The sequence below is a fragment of the Hyaena hyaena genome, unplaced genomic scaffold, assembly GCF_003009895.1.
Source record: "Hyaena hyaena isolate Hyena2069 unplaced genomic scaffold, ASM300989v1 scaffold_107, whole genome shotgun sequence".
In the NCBI taxonomy this organism is placed as follows: Eukaryota; Metazoa; Chordata; class Mammalia; order Carnivora; family Hyaenidae; genus Hyaena; species Hyaena hyaena.
In genome coordinates, this window is record NW_024080739.1 from 747,682 (window position 1) to 767,095 (window position 19,414).

General features: G+C 49.4%; 1 protein-coding gene across 4 annotated transcripts; it reads left to right on the top strand.

Moving 5' to 3' along the window:
- Window positions 1–1,755: 1,755 nt before the first annotated feature.
- On the top strand, window positions 1,756–15,628 carry DELE1 (DAP3 binding cell death enhancer 1). 4 transcript variants are annotated; one of them, XM_039236204.1, is made up of 13 exons: window positions 1,759–2,021; window positions 2,680–2,794; window positions 2,892–3,015; window positions 4,997–5,144; window positions 6,091–6,252; window positions 6,509–6,597; window positions 6,699–6,795; window positions 9,436–9,578; window positions 10,601–10,759; window positions 10,868–10,960; window positions 13,182–13,341; window positions 13,861–14,091; window positions 15,081–15,628. In XM_039236204.1, the coding sequence occupies exons 1-12, from the start codon at window positions 1,991–1,993 to the stop codon at window positions 14,088–14,090; spliced, it is 1,551 nt and encodes a 516-aa protein (XP_039092135.1). In that variant the 5' UTR covers window positions 1,759–1,990; the 3' UTR covers window position 14,091; window positions 15,081–15,628. The 4 variants fall into 4 exon arrangements, with proteins under 4 accessions (XP_039092138.1, XP_039092135.1, XP_039092134.1 ...); XM_039236203.1 differs by having other exon boundaries at window positions 1,761–2,021; window positions 13,182–13,347; XM_039236205.1 differs by lacking the exon at window positions 1,759–2,021 and adding an exon at window positions 2,325–2,402 and having other exon boundaries at window positions 13,182–13,347.
- The last annotated feature ends 3,786 nt before the right edge of the window (window positions 15,629–19,414 follow it).

Below are 19,414 nucleotides of genomic sequence, written 5' to 3' on the forward strand. Positions count from 1 at the left end.
CATTGTTTGACAGTTTCTGTCAAGCTCTATGCGGGACACAAAATGGGAAAATGCCATCCCTGCCCCGAGGGAAAGAACTGGGGAGACTAGACTTACACAAATGGGATAATTAAATCACAGGACAACATATAATTACTGCTAAATTGTGTGGTAAGAAATTAAGTGCTACAGGAATTGGGAAAAGCAGAGCGAGGGCTCAAACAGTTGGGGAGTATTCACTGAAGAGCTAGATGTGGCCAAGCCTCAGGGCATGAAAAGAACTGCAGAGAAGCTGACAGAAAGAAAGGTGCCTAAGTCCCTGGAGAGAGAACAGAGCCAAATCAGTTATTTTGAGGCAGCAACCCAAGGAATGTGAAAGGTGCCTGCCCCAAATCCCAAAGCAAGGATATCTCTGAACAGTTTCCCAATATTTGCACTCCTGGGCCTTTATTTACTCAGTTTTTTCTCCTTGCAGTGGGCTTCTCCCTTCTCTGCCTAGGAAACTCTTACTCCTATGTAAAGATCCAGCTCAAATGTAACGACTTCTCTGAATCTTTCTTCAGTATCCCATAGCCCAGTACTCATGCTGCTATTGGAACAGGTCTATTGTTTTTGCCTTCTCACCGCCTCTGTCACTGCAATTAACAGCAACTTAACATTTATTAGGCTCTTACTATGTGCTAGGGGCTATGCTAAACATTTAAATGTATTATTTAATCCTCACAATTATTTCATGAGATATTTTTTCTCCTATTTTATGGATGAAGAAGCTGAGGGTTAAAGTGGTTAACTGCTGTAGAACACATAGCTAGAAAGTAAGAAAGCGAGGATGCAAAGCAACTGTGACACTCCAGAGGCCATTCTTAAAACACTGGACCAAGTGTTCCTGGACGCCACAAATGCTCTTTACTCATCTGTCTTCTCAGATGCTAGGATGTGGCTGCCACATGGTTCAAAAACTGCTGAACAAATACAACTCTCCCATCACAAACCAGGTCTAAAAGGAGGTGATCCTGGCCAGCTGTTAGCCCAGGTGTAGGCTTTCCTGGGAGAAAGGAGGAGAACGTCTAAGAGTCTTACATCTGAATTTGAGTTCCTTTATTTCACAGATTTACGTTTGGTGAAAGAAGAACCATTCTCTTCCACTCAAAAGGACGCAGAGAGAACATGGGTTGGGTCTGAGGATGAGGGCTCTGATGAACAGGTGGGTGTGTGTATGCGAGGGCGGGGAGTCTCCTCTTAGGTATTTCGAAAGCCACTCAAGTTGTTACTGTAGCGCCAGGAAGGACTACTCGAGATCCCTTCATCTTATCCTGTCTTGGCGCAAGCTGAGGCCAAGACAGGGGAAAAGGTCGTCAGGTGGCTAGCTGCATGGCTACAAAAAGATGAGCCGGCGCTAGAAGCCCGGAATCCCAAACGCTGCCTGCGTAGTTTTTCATCCCGACCCGAATCTCCTAGTCGAGGCCCTAGGACTGGAAAGCTCGGTCTACGGCCTTCTCTCGTCGGACCCTAGCGCTCCTCTCCGCCCAGTGGCCCTGCTTACTCCCGCCTAGTCCAGGAGTGGGGCTGGGGAACACTGTTCCCTTTCCGCGTCTGCACGGTGTATGCAAGGTCGTCCCGCGCTATCGAGTCCGTCCTTAGCCCCGCCTCTCCTCGGTCTAGTTTCGGACTCGGTTTGGCTTCGCCACCTGAAATCCCACCCCCACCCGCCCGTCACTCCGCGTTCTCCCCACTCTCTTGCGGGCGGCAAGCGACGCCTCTTCCAGGGGAGGCCGGGCCCACGTCTTCGCCCTCGCCGCAGTTCACCTCCCCACCGGTCCCAAACACGCCTACACCCCGACTTCCTTTTGCGCCCCGCGGGTCTTCCGGCCGGGCTCCTTTGTAATTGGCTGGCTAGGAGCTTCCTCGGGACTCGGCCATTCGGAGGGCGCGACAGCGGCCCCTCTAGTCTCCGCCCCGAGGTCTGGCCTCGCTCTTCGGACTGCGAACTCTCCATGCTATTGGCGACGACATGTGGCGCCTCCCGGGACTCCTGGGCAGAGGTAAGGGGCGTCGGAGCCGCGCGTCTAGAGGCAGGTGAAACTCGGAACTGGAGGAAGGGGGCGGGGCAGAGCATGGAGCCGCAGCCTGAGCCGGCAGGGTTAAAGCTGAAGAAAGGCGGGGCCCAAAGGGGCGGGGCTGCGCCTGTCCGCTGGGGCTGTTAGAATTTGAGATGTGAGTGGGTCTCGTGGGGAAAAAAGGGTGGAGCTTAGGGCCACGGAGGTGGGTGGGGCCACTGAAAGGAGGAGGGGTCAAATAGCAGGTGTTCAGAGTCCGGGAAAGGTGAGTAGGGCCCAGTGGAGTAAGCGGAACCAAAGAAAACAGGCGGGATTTAGAGACAGGGCGCTCCAAACATCGAGCGAGAGTTTGTGGATGAATGTCTGGTAATTTTACAACGGTGGTTGTCTTCCCCGGGAGGACATCACAGTCACCGGAGGAGCATTTTCAAAATATGCCCTGGATGATCCTGGTTTGTTGGTTCTGGGTGGGACCTCAGAAACTGTACTAGGCAAAAGATTCACACTTAAGTCGTTGTTTAAGAACTTACACAGTGGTATATGTCAGTGATTCCTGCGTTCCAGGAGTGGGGTTCTGTCAAGGGAGAGAGGAGATGGTTGGGCCGTTCATGTCGAGATGATTGATCTTTGTTATTATACACAGCTCTTCCCCGTCTGCTGGGACCCGGCTTCCGCGGGCTGACTCCAAAGTCCACCAACCCAGATGGGCCTCAGGCTGCCCCCGCCACTCTGCTGGTCCCTGTCCCCAGCTTTGACAGGTGAGATATTACCATTTTGTCACCCATCTCTTCCCCTGACATCCCCCCCCCCCTCCCACTTAGGATGGAGCTTGATAGCCTTTTTTGCTTCATGTAGGTCAGGCCCCCATGGCCGAGGCCCAGGCCCAAACAGAGGCCCAAAGTCCCATGGATGGAAGGATGCCTTCCAGTGGATGTCTGCCCGTGTCTCCCCAAACACCTTGTGGGATGCCATTTCATGGGTAAGGCTTCCCAGGTCCTGTCCTTGACCCTCTGTGTGGGTAAGAAAGATCTCCCATGGAATAGAGCTTAGAAACAAGAGCTAGGGCATCATTGTTCCCACACTCAAAATTTGAGTAACCCATGAGATAGGAGCACATTTAGGGAGATACTGCTGCTCCCCTTCCCTTCTGCCCTATTTCTCCTTTCTTTCAGTAAACATTTGTTTACCACCTTTTCTGAGCCAGACATTTTTGTTAGGCACTAATGAAACAGTGGAGAACAAGGTAGATGTGATTCTTGTCTTGATGAAACTTACAATGAATAATACTAAATAGCCAACATCTTACATATTAATGTAAAATAGTATATATGCATTATCTTGTTTAATCCTTATAAAAATCTTGCAAGGGAAATATAATCTCCATTTTATAGATAAGGGAACTCAGGCTCTGAAACTTTAGGCAACATATTAAGGCCCTATAGCTATTAAGTAGAGAAACTGATTTTATTCTGGAGCCCATGCTCTTAGCTACCATGCTCTATAGCTCGATTGCTATACTTAGTGTGGCTTTATAAAAGCACCTAGTACAGATCCTGGCCTGTAACAGTTGCTCAATAAATATTTGTTGACTCTGATCTATAAAGTTAGGTGCTCAGTAGTGAACACTAGGTCCAACAAGGTGGAATCTTTGCTATCCAGGTTCTGCACACATCACTCTTGTTTCTGTTGCATCTCATCCCCATCACTTTTATGCTATGTGCTTTAGGCAAGTGACTTGACTTCCCTGAGCATCATTTGTCTCATCTGTAAATTGGCGTCATCAGCAGAATGGAGCCTGGAATGTCTCCATGGTAGGGCCACTTCTCTCTAGTGCTGTGGTCTAGGGGCATAACGTACTTTGGAGAGGGGGGCATTTTCCCATTTTGTCAAAGTTCTGAGCCCTAGAGTAATTCTACAATGAGTCCTTCTAGAATCTGGGCCTGGATTCTAGGAGTCTTGATGCTGTCCATCAGCTCTGTCACTGTTGTCCCTGCCAAAGGGTACGAGCTGTCCCAGGACCCTGGATACACGTCCCTGTTATTTACATGTTGGCACTTTCTCTTTCTTCTGGCCTTAGCTCACGCATCACCCCTACAAGAGAGGCTGTCCTTAATGCCCTGTTCTGTGAGACCTCCCTCTTATGTTCTGTGTGAACTCCTGATTTGTTCCTTTTTTGGCATTTGGCATAAGTTGTCGTTATTATATTTATTTCTCTGTGTACATGAATTTTGTCTTTCTCCCTCAACAAAGATAAAAACTCCATGAGGACAGAGACTGTGACTGTCATCTTTCCCCGTGTACCCAGTGCCTGTTGTAATAGACATGTATTTGGGTATGCACAGGAAGGGACAGGGAAAACCAAGCAGTCACTGGGCTAGGAGCTAGCTTACGTCTTCCACACACCTGCCAGCGAAGAGATACCTTCAACAAGCCTGTATGTGTGGATGTGTCTGTGGTGGGGAGGCTTGGACAGAGAGAAAGGAAGAGTTGTACCCCAGGCCAGAGAAAGAGAATGAACTTGATGGGGAACTCTGACCTGTCATTGCATTTGTGGTCAAGCCCCAACTTACCACATTATCCTTTTGCGAGCCTAGACTGTATTTATTCATTCGCTCATTATGCATTTAATAAATATATGGGCGTATTTATTAGCGCTACATCTTAGCGTTTTCCTAGGCTCCAGGGATACATCGGTGAACAAAGCAGACATGATACCTGTCCTCATGGTGCTTAGAGGCTAACAGGAGAGACAGACCTCAGCTAAATAATTGCTGAGGTGATTATTTAAGTACCAGTGTGATCGAGGCTCTGCAGGGCAGGTGTGGGCACTGGGAGGGTACTAGTTGGCCTCAGCCAGGAGTCAGGAAAGGCTTCTCAAGGAAGTGGTGTGTGAGCTGAAGGGTGAGTCCGAAAGAGGTGACTGGTGCAAAGCTGGGTCCCCACTGTGCTGTCTTTCCCAGGGCACTCTGGCCGTGCTGGCCCTGCACTTGGCAAGGCAGATCCACTTCCAGTCGTCCCTGCCAGCGGGACCTCGGCAAGCAGAGCACTGCTCTTGGCGCAGACCCCTGGACCATTTCCTCTCGTCTCCCTTGTGGCATCCGCGCTCCTGTGAGTTCTCAGTCCCGGGGACAGGAGGGCTAGGCTGGGAGTTTCTCTGGGCCAGGAAGCATCTCTGGACACACCTCAGGAAAAGAGCCATCAGCAGCTCCTTGCCTTTCCTATCTGAAGTCAGAGGAAGGGGAATGTGAGGAAGTTCTACCCACCCAGGGTGTGGGCCACACCTGCCCCTCAGTGTCCTCCTGTGTCCTCCAGTCCCCTTCCATGAAGGGAGCCCTACAGGGATCCAGGCTGCTTTAGATTCTGGGTGTGGCTTCCTGCTTACCCTTCCACTGTGACCCTTCAGGTCATTTTCTGGTCAGTCATTCATTAATAAGTGAGTCTTCATTGAAAAGCTGTTATGTACCATGGCACACAGGCGATACAGCCAGCAGTTAAGGCCCTGGAGTTAGTGTCAGAGTTCAGGCCCCAGAGCTGGTACATACTAGTCTTGTGTCTCTGAACAAGTCACTTTCATCTCAATTTTTTCACCCATAAAATGGGATAATAATAAAATCTGCCTCATAGGTTTCTTGGGAGGATTAAATGAGTTAATACATGTCAAAGTGTTAGAGGAGTGCCTGGCACATAGTAAGTGCCCGGTAAGTTCCAGGTCTTGTTCTTATGACTATAATCATTATCAATATTACCATCAAATAGAGTGCTAGGTGTAGGGACTACAGCAGTGAGTAAGGTGGATGCCTCCTGGCCACTGGAAGAATTCAGGCAGAGGAATCATTTATACCTAGGGCAAGAGATGCACATAAATGTAGGCCCCTCTTGGCCCCTGCAGAGGGAAGCCAGCAAAAGAAGTGATGGAGGAGGAGGTAGAGGTGTGTGAAGGAGTGTCTCAGGAGATTCCACATTCTTCCCCCAAACCTCAGGGGACGCTCAGTCAAGCCTGAGCAGACTGAACTGATCCCCTGCTGATGTGACTGCTCTTACTGGGTCTTTCCAGCCCTTTGCAGGCACGTTCTCCCCAGCGCTCATGGCCCAGCTCCCAGACACACTGGCCTCGGGGAACCCAGGCTAGGCCAGGAAGAACCCCCGACTCAGCCCAAGAACCTCTCTTCACACAGCTCTTTGAGGGCATCTGGTCTTCAGGATCTCACTGAAGAAGGTATGTTTTTACCTCCTAGAATCAGCTAGAGGTAGAGGGGGTAGGGATTGGGCAGATGGACAGCTGTCGTTGCATATGCCAGATGAGGGAGTTGTCATTCCTATGAGGGCCCGCGCTTTCTGGGGCACTTAGGAATGAGTTTGTTTCCTGGTGGTAGTGCTGGCCGGAGGGGCTGGGGAGACCGGCACAGTGGGAGAAAAGGAAAAACCACACTGTCCCCTTCACCGTGGCTGGGTGTCCCCCATTTCCCTTGCAGATCCTGGTGATCTCAGCTTCCTGCATGCCAGCAGCAGCTTCAGTTCCAGGGCAAAGCCAGACCAGCCTCAGTCCACCGGTCAAAAGCAGGTATTGTTCAGATGTGGCCTCCAGATCCTCATAACATTCCCCTGGGCAGGTCGCAGTTCTGGCGAACTGTCCTGTGATGAGTCTTTCTTTTTCTTCCCCAGGAACAAGATAAATCAAAAACTCTTCCCCTCGAGGAGGCTGTGACTTCTATTCAGCAGCTCTTCCAGCTCAGCGTTTCCATTGCTTTCAACTTCCTGGGTAACTGGGTCGACCTTGCATCAAGGCAGGCGGGTGGGAAAATGGAAAGGGTAGGGGGCGGTTTGAACTGAGAGAATTTATTTTCTCCCTGGGTAGGTAGAGCACATCTGGCATGGTGGCACGGGATGTCCGGGACCCACCCTCATGATTCTGCCCGTCCTTAAGACTGGCTTCCATCTTAAGGTCCAGTTTGGCTATTGCAGCTTTCTTTCTGGAAGAGGATAGGTGGGAAAACCAAAGGACCACTCCTTCCCCACCTACAGAGTTGCACAAATCAATGTCCAGGATGTAGGCCTATGGCCACACCTAGTCACAGAGGAGATTGGGAAATGTAGTCTTTAGCTGAATGACCATGACCTTACCTGAACATTGTTACTGTGTAAGAAGGAGAAGATAAATCTGGGAGGATGCCTTGCATTTTCTGACACGTTGAGGCAAGAACAGACTCCTAAGATCTGGAGCAGGCTCTCAAGTGCACAGACAGGAATCTCTTACCCACATCTGGAGATTCTAGATGCCCCTCCACCATTTGTTTTGTTCTCTACAGTGACTTGGCTTAAGTTTTGGGCCTTTTAATGCAGCGACTCAGACTGCCAACAGCATCTGTCGGAGTGCAGTGGGCAGATGCATGAGAAGGTGGGATTCATTCAGTGCAAAGCTGTTAGGCATTCAGCTTTTGCGAGGCCCTATTTTAGGTGTCAGGGATACAGGGATTCATGACACAGAGTTCTTACTGTCATGGAGCTGACATGTGAGTTGAGGGGGAGAAGAATAAAACATTGCCAAACAAAAAAGAATTTCTGATGATGGTAAATGTTACAGAGAATTGTAAATAGGGGAATGTGTCAGTGACTCAGGGAAGGAGCAGCTTTTGATCTGGAAGTCCTCACTGATGGGAAGAACTCTGCGCCAAGACCTGACTGACAAAAAAAAGCCAGTCTTGTTTCTATCTAGAGAAAGAGCTTTTCCAAACAGGGAGAATAGCAAGTACAAAGGTCCTGAGGCAGTACTGAGTTTTGCTTGTGAAAGGAATCAAAGAAAGCTGAGTGTGGCTAGAACTTAGAGATCACCAGGAGAGTAGAAAGAGAGATGCAGGGATGGGCCAGGTCAGGCAAGACCTTCTGAGCCACTGTGAAGTGTGGATTTTCTAAGCGAGATCAGAAGCCATTGGAGGGTTTTACGGTGGAACAGGAAGAGGGGCAGTCACATGATCTCATTTACCTTTTCGGATTTCTCTGGCTGTTGTGTGGACAAACGTGGAGTGCAGGGGTGCCGGAGGAAACAGGAGACTGGGTTGGAGGTGTTACTGATGGCACAGCAAAGCCACAGCACATGGTGGCTTGGTTAGAGGCAGAGGGGACAGAGAAGAGAGGCTGACTGGGGAGCCAGTGTGTGGAGAATGGGGACAGGGTGGGATCCTTTGCCCTCTTGAGTCTTCTCAAGGACAGAGGGCTCTGTGAATCCTGGGCAGTGAGTTTTCAGGCAGCAGGGAGGTAACTTTAATTCACTGCCGGCTGAATGGAACCTGGCTTCTACCTCATTAGCTTTTTGTGATTTTGATGGACCGGCAGTCTCTTCTGAGAATTTTCTTGCCCATCCCTTCATTCATATATTCATTTATTCAGCAATGCTAAGCAGTGTGGCAGAACACAAAGGGAGCACAAGGCGTCATCATATTTTGCATTTGTATAGAGCTTTCACCCTATGCAGAGTTATTTCTTCTACATTCTTTTTCTGCTTCTGCCTCCAGGATTTTGCAGTCTAATTGAGGAGACAGGGCTGTACTCTGGAAACAGTTTAGTTCATAGAAAACGGCTTGTATATTAAGTAAAATCCAAAAGAGCGTTTGAAGCCTGAGTGTGGTCTGAAGCTTCCAGAGCAGAAGCAGGATGGGGGAGCCTGATGGTAGAGGCAGAAAGATAGTCCAGGGAGGAGAGAGAGCTTGAGCAGAGGTTTGAGTTGGGACTTGGCCGTGCCCAGCCCCGTCTGTGTTTTTTGTCTGCTCAGTTTGTTCGGATGATAAAACGGAACATGGGCTTTGCTGTCGGACACACCTGAGTTCACGTCACAGCTGTCTTCCTTTCTCTCTCACGGTTTCCTCCTATAGCAGGGTTAACAGGACCAGCTGTTACCAGTAAGATTTAGTTCCTTACAAGCAGCCTAAACCCACTCTGGCTAACTTAAGCACAGAAGGAATCCACTGGGAAGGCTCCAACAGAACAGGAATTGGGAAGGTCCTGGGATCCAGGGGGCAATAACAGGGACAGTGTCTTCAGAGTTTTGCTGTCACGATAAACCTGCGAAAGCTATTTTCTCTCCTGCCTCAACCAGATCCAGATCCAGATTCCTGAGCGAGGGACTTACTGGTTGGGAAGAGCATAGCACAATGATTGACAGCCCTGGGTGGGGAAGCGGAGGGCTGCTCCTAAGGGAAAATCGGGGTGCTGGTACCACGAGGCGGATGTTATATAGGAAGACAGAAGCCACTGATGTCTCTGACAAACCAGTGAAATACTCGGAGGCTGCAAACATGCAGAGTGTGTAGCACAGAAAAGAAAGGAAGCAGCTTATGAGAATCTGGCCAAGGATGGGGGAAGGTTCACAGAGAAAGTAGTGTTTATGCCCTGTGCTTTCTTACAGGGACAGAAAACATGAGGAATGGGAACTACATGGCGGCCTTTTCTTACTTCCAGAAAGCAGCAGACCGTGGCTACAGCAAAGCACAGTACAATGTGGGCTTGTGTCACGAGCATGGCAGAGGCACCCCCAGGGACCTTGGCAAGGTACTGCACCTTCTCTTTGTCCCCAGGCCTGTCTTCTGAGCTGCCCTGCCCAGAGTTGACCTCCAGAAATGAGCAGCGGGTGGGGCTTAGGGAGAGTTCACCTCCTCTCTCCCAGCAGTGAGGGAAAAAGAAGAAAGAAGCTCCTAACTTCTAGGGATTTCGATTCAGAAGGAGGCCAGGGACCTAGTCTTTTTTCTTGCCAGCTGTATTCTCAGGACCTAGAACTTTACCTTGATGAATGGATTATTCATTCTAAAAAAGTAGGATAACTACCCAAAGATGTTATATACAAGAATGTACTTCTTAGAATTGTATATGATGGCAAAAAAGGAAAGCAACTTAAAGTTCTTCAATAGTAAGTTGGTAGTAATATCCATGTGGGACTTAAAAATGATGCACCAGGGGCAGCTGGGTGGCTCAGTCTGTTGAGTCAGCTCAGGTCATGATCTTCAGGTCAGCTCAGGTCGTGGGCTCGAGCCCTGTACCAGGCTCTGACAGCACAGAGCCTGCCTGGGATTCTCTCCTTCCTTCTCTGTCTGTTCCTGCCCTGGTCTCTCAAAATAAAGATTTAAAAAACGATGCAGTAGATCTATATTGGCAGGGAAGGACATTAGTGGTGTATTGTTAAGTGGAAAAATAGGTTACAAAACTGTGGGCGTTCTCTCTCTCATTTCTCCCTGTGTGCGCGCGCGCGCGCGCACACACACACACACACACACATAAATGTGTGTGTGTACGTATATGTCTACATGCGTAAATACATGTATATGTGAGAAGAAATTTGCAAAGCTATAAACTAAAGGGTGAACAGAGAATGATCTTTAGGAGGCAGGATGTTTTTGGGATTTTATGTTTCTATTTTTGGTTTATCTGTATTTTGAAACTTTGGCTTCTCTGTATTTTCTGATGAATCTGTACTGATGATGTATTATTTAATTAAAATAATTTTTACAAAGTTCACCCAAAGAGAAGGCTGGCTTGCAGGGGTACCGGTTGACTGGGTGTCTGTCCCTTTGTCCCAGGCAGTCCTTTCTTACCAGCTGGCTGCCAGCCAGGGCCACCGCCTGGCTCAGTACCGCTACGCCAGGTGCCTGCTGCAAGGCCCAGCCTCCACATGGGGCCCTGAGCGCCAGAGGGCGGTGTCCATGCTGAAGCAGGCTGCACACTCGGGCTTGAGAGAGGTGAGTGCCCGGGGTAGGGGTGGGGGTGAGGGGATCTCTTCTGGGCTCCTGGAGCACGCAGGGCCTGGAACTGACCGAGATGCCTTTTTCCTTCCTCCTGAACCACAGGCTCAAGCTTTCCTCGGGGTGCTTTTCACCAAGGAGCCACACCTGGATGAGCAGAGAGCTGTGAAATACCTTTGGCTTGCAGCCAACAATGGGGTATGGGCTTGCCAGTGTCCAGGCATGTTGGGGATCGAGTCTGATGAAAGAGGGGATCTTGGAACTGGTACCAGGCTCCTACTGAGCATAGGAGATGGTTGACAGGAACACTGGGCCAGCCTCAGGTCTTAACCGTTGCTGACTTGCTCTGTGACCCTTGGGCAGTTCTGGTGGGGCCCTGGAGCCGGCCCACAGCAGTCTATGAGAGCTGCCGGTAGTTTAAAATCAGCTGTGGGTGAGGTCTTGGCACCACAGAAATGACGACATGCTCAAGAGCAAGGTCTGTGTCACCGCACAGCCAGTTGCCACCTTTACCAGCCTACTACTTGGCGGGTCACTCCTTGTTTCCCTAGTCTCAAAAACTGGGATAGTAATGACTGCCTTGCCTGTCGATTGCTTCACAGAGGTGTTGTTATGAGGAGCAGACTGCAACTGAGGTAGCAGGTGTGCAAGCACTTGGTCAGCTGTGCACGGGGAAGGTGCACCCTCACGAGCCGTGCAGTTGGGGAAGTCAGAAGACACCGAGCAGTTTCGGGGGTGGCAGGTGCCTGGGGGCATTGGCATTCAGGCTGCAAGAGCTAGAGTTTGTTCCCCAGAGTATTAGTTTCATGGGGGTGTTCGTAAGTAAGAGGAGGGAAAACATGGTCAGATGGGTTTGGAAAATACTGCGTTAAACAGGTGTCTTCAGTGCAGGAGATTTCGGAGCTTCACCTCAGTGTGAATCACCAAAACGGCATCTGTGGTTTGCTGTATTCCTCACATGTGCTTGAGCAGGAATTTTTTGGGTGCTGCATCCTGAAGGAGCAGGAATAATATATACTGGATTAAAGCAAGCCGTGTGCACATCCTACAATTTCCCTGCATTGGGGCTGCTGGTTCTAGGTGTTTTCTGGCCAACACAGTGATACCTGATTGGACCTTTGGGCATCAGAATACTTTTTTGTTTTTACTCTGTTATCTTTAGTAACCTGTAGCTTTCAGAAGGGGACCAATGTCACCAACCAGTACTGCCTCTGCCTTCCTTGATAGAGTCCCGGCTCTATCTCGGGCTGAGTGTGTCTCACCTTCTCGTGTGCTAGACCTGCCCGAGGGCACCTTGGCCTGCTTTGGTCAGCACGCTGGGAGAAGTGCACACAGGGTGTTGGGTGCAGTCCTCACATTCACCCACCCCAGAATAATGTATCTTTATAGGTCTGTACTGAGCAGAGTCGCAGGGTGGCTGTTTTGGCCTCATGAATGTCCTGAGCTGTGTTCTAAGCTTGTCTACGGCCATGAGTCCACTGTATTTATTACATAGACTTTGGCCTGCATGTTACAGAAACTCTCTCCAGAAATGTGATTCTAGAAATTAGAAGAGAGATGGGACCATGGCTGGGAATCAACAGAATATTTTTTTTTAAGTTGGGCACTTGAATATAATGGTCACATTCCAGTGAAGAGAGAGAAATTAATGGTGTGGGCAACTAAAATAATACGAAAAAAATAATAACAGTAAGCACTTTTAATGTATTAACAAGTAATTTTCATAACAATTCAATCAGGTAGGTGTTATTATTATTTCCCACTTTATAGATGAGGACACTGAGGCACGGAGGCGTACAATAATACGCCTGAGGTTACATAGCTGGCAGGTGGTAGAGCCAAGGTTGGAACCCAGACGGTCTGGCTCTATAGGTTATGCTCTTAAGCTCTACCTGCTACTGTAATGATCATAGTTTTTAGTAAGAGGAGAGAGGATCCAGCACTTTGGGTAAAGGGATTATTAGACTTTGAACCTCTCAAAGGAGGGATACTTGCTGTAGTGTATGTTTTGCAGCCCCTGGGCAGACATTCAGAAAGGCATATGGGGCCTTCGAGAAGCCTTGCCTCTACCCTGGCTCCAAGCTCCTGACTCCCAGGCTCCCCACAGTTGGGCTGGTCGTTCCCCATGGCCTTCACTTGTGCCTGCCTTGAGCACCAGCCTCAGCGAGAGGCTGCCACGCTGCCACTCAAATCTCACTGGGCAGGGGGATCCCCATCTCCTCTGTGTGGGGCACACACTGGGCCTCTGCCTTTTCATACTTGAGATATGTTGGTACAGGGAGGGCTCGGACTGGACCTTGAACTTGGATGGATGAAGCCCCAGCTTGCCCAAGTGCCCCACCTTCCTCCTGCCTTAGCATTACATTTCTTCTCTCCTGCATGTGTGCATACCTGTATGTCTGTCTGTTTTCCCTTCTAGGACTCACAGAGCAGGTACCACTTGGGAATTTGCTATGAGAAGGGCCTTGGTGTGCAGAGGAATCTGGGAGAGGCTGTGAGATGTTACCAGCAGTCAGCGGCTCTGGGCAATGAACCAGCTCGGGAAAGGTTGCAGACCCTCTTTTCCATGGAGGCAGTGGGTAAAGGTGCATGTCAGAGCCAACAGGTTCCCTTCCCTGAGCCCAGTGCCCTATGACAGAGAAGGAGGTGGCAGTAGTCCCTGGTGCCCATGTCATTTCCTACCCCAGTGATGGATAAGAGCACAGCTTTTTGAGTCAGACACACCTGAGCCTTAACAACCCTACTCTGTCACTGAACTCGAACTCTGTGTCTTTGAGTCTTCGGTTCTTCACTTCTGAAAATGAGGGTACTACAGGTACCTTGCCTGTTCGGTTCTAGAGGGCTTAGCACAACCTGGCATACAGTGGTTGTTGCATAAATGGTAGCTTCTCTGAGAAGTTTTTAGGAGAGACTGTATCCTGAGCTTGCCTCAGTGCCCTGAATTACCCTTCTAGGGCTCCGAGAACCCTGCTCCCTCATGAGTCACTTGGGCTGGCCAGGGTTAACAACGCCAGGGGCACACAAGCCCTTTAAGAAGTCCTTGCTCCAAAGTAGGAGCCCACAGTATGAGTAAGAGTCGCTCTCACCTCTCCTCACAGCCCTGGGGCCCAGCGACTTGGCAGTTACAGGATTGAAGTCCTTCTCCAGCCCCTCCCTCTGCAGCCTCAACAGTCTGCTGGTGGGAGCCTCACGCCTCCCACACGCCTCGAGCACAGGGAACCTTGGCCTCCTCTGTAGAAGTGGGCATCTTGGAGCCAGCCCCGGGGGGGCTCTCCACCCGCACAACTACCCCTTGGAAAGGAGTCTCGTCAGACTGGGTTTTGGCTAAGGTGAGATAAGACATAGTCACTGGTGCTGAGGGGGGGAGGGCACATAAGTTGGATGGCAACAAAAACAGGTGTCAGTGTCCCTTTCCGAGGTGGACATTCCAGTGAGAGCTGAGGTTCTCAAGCAGTTTCAAGTGCATGGCTATGACTTTGACCTTTCCCCCAGTTGATAGCCTCACAGATGAGCAGTGGAAACATTCATAGTTATTTCTGGTTCTGTGCACAGAAGGAATTCATTCAGAGACCTGTAAAAAAACTCTCCTGAAGGGTCCAGAGCCTTAACATAGCCTCTGACTTTGAATAAACCACTTTCTATTCTCTCCCATGCCTCAGTTTCCTTAGGCTTAGACTACATGAGTTTTTGCCAACATGTGATGTATGTGCCTCTCGTGGTTCACAAGAGGATTTTAGGTACTCAAATTAATATTTTCTATCTTAGTAGTTGTATATACAATATATAATGTAAAAATGTGACTAGCACATTATAGTTTGACAGATGTTAAAAATGACCCATTTAAAGAAAAACATTGTGGGGCGCCTGGGTGGCTTAGTCGGTTAAGCGTCCAACTTTCGCTTAGGTCATGATCTCGCGGTTCGTGGGTTCGGGCCCCGCGTCGGGCTCTGTGCTGACTGCCAGCTCAGAGCCTGGAGCCTGTTTCAGAGTCTGTATCTCCCTCTCTCTCTGACCCTCCCCTGCTCACGCTGTCTCTCTCTCTCTCTCCTAAAAATAAATAAAAATATATATAAAAAAAAAAAGAAAAACATTGTGGAATTGGATAAAAGGAAGCACAGGTCCAGAGAGGTGGCCAAACCCGTGAGGGTGGTTCCACAAATGGCTAAAACTTGAGGAACATTGAGTCGGGCCTTTCCCAAGATGAGCTTCAATATTCCCTTTTGTTCATCTCCAGTGGAGGTGGGATCATCTTCATCACTGATTTGGGAGGAATGAGTTTCTTGCCTACGTACCTAATATATCTGCTTGGCTTTTTCAGACCTTCTCACTTCAGCCCTAGAGACGGAGCCTGTGGCTTCTTAGAGAGCTACAACTTGAATCCCAAAGCAGAGGCCAGTTATCTACCCAGCTTTCCAAAGAACCTTAAGCGTCTGCCCTAGCACAGTAAAGAAGAAGAAAGTGTGTAAAGACCCAGGTCCTGGCCCTGTGATTTGCCTGGCTGTGCCACCTTAAGAAGCAGTGACCTGACTGACTACATTGTTTTCTCAGTTGTAGACCAAAGGCACTGGTGTCTGCCCTTCAGCCCTGCAGAGCTCATGGGGGGCATTCCACTGCAGACAGGGCCTCAGTGCTCATTTAGGCCCAAGGAGGCAGACTGAGCCAGGAGATGACCAGGCCCCCTGACTCCTGGCCCAGTGCTCTGTTTCACCAGTTCACACTAGCTTTACGTGTGTTACTGTCATGCTGCCAGTGTGAGGGAGTAAGTGGAGCCTTGGAGCCGGAAAGGGTAGATTTCAAGATCCTTGTTTGTGAAGGGTGTGCCAGAAATGGATGGGAGTTTAATAAAATAGATACTGGATTATCTCATCACTCTTGCCTTTGAGTATGTTGGGGAGAACCGGGGCTGGGGCAGGGGGGGCTGAAAGCAGAGGCTCCAGCCTCCACTCTAAACTCTCCATTAACCAATTTGAAGGGTCTTAAAAGCTTCTCCAAGAAAGAGACTTAGGAAAAAATGATTTCTGAGTCAACACTAATGACTCCAATTACTGAATCTGTGAATAGCTATTCCCTGGCTTCTGGATGTTAGCCCAAGTTCAATAGCATGATGTGGTTGAGGGTGGGGGCTGGGAGGGACCAAACCCTCTAGTAAAGGTTCAAATGTGAAAAACCACCCAGCTTGGCCAGTTCAGAGGTGGAAGGAGTTGTGGGTGGAGGTTGTCTTCTCTGCTGCCGCACCCCTCCAACCTCTGGTGGCTCTTGTCACACTTTTTTTCTAGCACCTTCCTCTCGCCATTGGAGCACTAAGCTTCTTTCAGCTCTAGCGCCTCCCCTGACTGCTGCTCCCTTTCCAGAACTGCCCCGCTCGCTAGCCTTCCCATCCCCACATTTGTGCAGCTGCCTCCCACAGACAGCTCCTTGGGCTCTGGGACCTTGTCTTTGTGTTCTGGTATCCTCAGAACTTAGTACAAGGCCCCATGCTACTAGGGGCTCGATATGCACATTGGTTAAAGCTCAGGTTTTTAAGCTGTACAATGCACTAATCTCTCTGTAAGAAAAAGTTTCTGTGGTCAAATAAGTTTGGGAAACGCTGTACCAGACATCCCTTTTTTATAGATTTACAATGCACATCAGCATCTTTAAGGTTACAAGAAGTCCTGCAGTCAAGGACTTGGTTAACCCCACGTTCGCCAGCCTGAGCTGAGCACAGAGCCCAGCCTCACACAGATTGCCAATCAAACTTCTGGGGCATTCTGTAAAATGTCATCTCCTGCCCTCCTGTGGGACCCCACTCCCCAGCCTCCACCCCTCCTCTTGTCATTTTGGGTTACCAATTCCTTCTGGGGAAGGAGTGGCAGTTCAGATAGCCCTGGGACAGCGTGGCATCCCGTGTTGATGGCCAGATGTAGCTCTCCCTCCCCATCAGTCATTACAAGTTAAGTCCTGATTCAATTTGGGGTGCTAAACATGGAGAAAGGATATTTTTGAGCTCTCCTTGTTGAGAGGGAGGATGGAGGAGTCGTGAGAGAGATGTTGTCAAGGGACCAGAAATCCTTGGCTGTCCAGCCACTGTAGTCTCTCCAGCCCCAGGGGGTGGGCCTTCATCCACAGGCACTGCTGTGCTTCCGCCATTACAATTCCATTATTAATGACTCATGTCGTCGTCATCAGTGCCCTGAAAGGAAATACAAGGGGGAGGCAGGGGAGTGGCCCCTGCCTAGGTTAGGTACAGGGTGACCCAGGTTTTGGGACCTGGTGCCCTCAGCAGTGACACTTTAGTGTGAGGCTGTGCTGACTCATTTTGCTTATCCAGAGATGCTGCTTTCAGGGAGGCCTGACACAGTGCGGATGAGGCTGCTTGATTCACTACATCTTCAGTGGTAATACAGCGCAGGGTACTTACTACAAGTGCAATAAATATCTATTGAAAGAATGAGTGGTTTTATGCATTGCCCCCTCTCCACCCAGCACCTTGCACCAGCCTATCTAGCACATAGTAGGTGCTTTAAATATTTGTCAAATGCCTGATTCTGTATACCCACCACTGCTCTTTCTAGTGCTACTTCTGACACCTGGTAATCACTCAGTAAATGCAAGGCGTTTGTTGAATGAATGTTTCGGATCATGCCTCCATCCTCCCCTGCCCCATTACATCATACTCCATACTTAGTAGGAGCTGGAAAAGGCTGACCTATTTTCTAGGTGCATACTATGTGCCAGGCCGAGCCCGTGCTGAAACACCTCCCTCCCTCTCCTGTCTTCCTTTTGGGATTTGGTTCTCTCCAGAGTCCCATGGGTGGTGGTTGCCATCTCACTCTTGTTTCAGCCAGAGGAGAGGTAGGGTCAGTGAGCTGCCAAGCTGAAGTTGGGTGACAGACAAGGAGGCTGCCTGTCAATCTCTGAGCTGCCCCCAGGCTCCGAGAGAGCACTGCGTTGCACTCCTCGTGCTGGAGAACCGGCTGACTGTTGATAAAAAAAAAAAAAAAAAAATGTCCCTCTGCGCTTTCCAAATTAAGACGACATTTAACTGAGTGCTCGCTGGCTTGCCTGCTCCCTTGATATCCCAGGGGACTGAGCCCATCTTGGTGAAAACTGTTCTGAGCATGTCCGAAGTCTCAGCTTTGACATCTTGGCAGATGCGAAGAAGTTTCTGTGACCTTCCTGCTCAGCACGCTCAGTTCTGTCACCATACACACTGTGTCACTCTCAGCCTGTTACTGGGAAAGTGCTGGGTGTTCCCATGCTAGGAAGCGGCCGCATGGTGCAGACGAGAGCAGTTACATACCTCCCCACTCCAGCCAGAGATCGGTTGCCTCAGAACAGAAACAGCCCTACCCGTGAATTCTTCAGGGTCTGTGGAGAAGGCAGAGCCAAGGACCAACAGAGAGGATCTCAGTGGTCCTTAATCTTATTGAGGCCACGGACCCCTTTGAAAATGTGGCAAGAGCACTGACTTCCTCCCATAGAAAAGTGTGCATCCCCTCAATTTTGCATGCACTTCAGCAGACTCATAGATCTTGAAGCCCAGCCATGGACTCCAGGTTAAGAACCGTTGGTATATTAGAAAGAACATCACACAAATTCCTGATCCGGGTCCCAGCCGCCACAAGGCTGCCGTGTGGCTTTGCACAAATCACAAGTGTCTTGCATTTTTCTTGGCTATGAAATGTTCTGGCTCCTTCTGAGTAAACTTGCCTGTGTTTGTGGAGGTTTAGGGAGTGACTCAGACCAGGTGCAGTGTAACCTTTCATAGGTCACTTGTTTCCTTGAGAATCTGACAAGGACTTTGCATCTTCTGTCTAGAAAATCACCTATACATGAGGCTTTGCCTAGTATTCTCGAGGTCCAAGAACTGCAGACTAGGGATTTCTGAACTCGAATGAAGCAGTGATCAAGGACATCCAGTGAGCCAATGGCCAGCCACCGTTCCAGCTTTCTTTTTAATTAATTAATTTGGCTCCAGGTTTCTTAGGTCGGCATTTCCCCAATCTCTTCTTTTCTCCGCCCTCCCAAGGTCAGCTCTGTATCCAAAATCCACTAGTATGGGTGGGAAATGGCGGTTAGCATTGTTTACTCGAGTTCTGTGGTTTTCAGAGTTTTGATTTCCCATAATGAAAGTCTTTTTCTTTCTTTCTTTCTAATGACGTCTCATCTGGAGCTCCAATCCAGATAAAAGGGAACTCTGAAATTCACTCATTCATTCAACAAGTTAAGTCTGCATCTAGTGTTTGTGCCAGTCACCTGGTGAGCCAGGCTGGAGACCTTGTCTGCTTAGTTTCCCCTGGCCTCTCTCGTTCACTTTGGGAACCCAACGGCTTAAAAATCACAGATCTTGTAAGGAGATCACTTGGGCCTGAAGTGAGGCGACACAGACCCAGAGACCCTGCTCTTCAAGCACTTAACTTTTGGGGGTCTCATTTTCCTTATCTGTAATATGGAATAACTGGATAATGGTGCCACATTGGATTCCGAGTATATATAGCTTTCATTGTCCCTGGTCGGGAGTATGATTGGCCCATTACTGGGGACAATGAACATGAGTACTGGCCTCAAATAGAGAACGAAAGGAGGAGCACAGAAGGGAATTTTTGCCTGCAGTGTCCAGGAGAGCCTCATGCTACTAAGAGCCTGAATGGTTAGCTGAATGACTGCTTG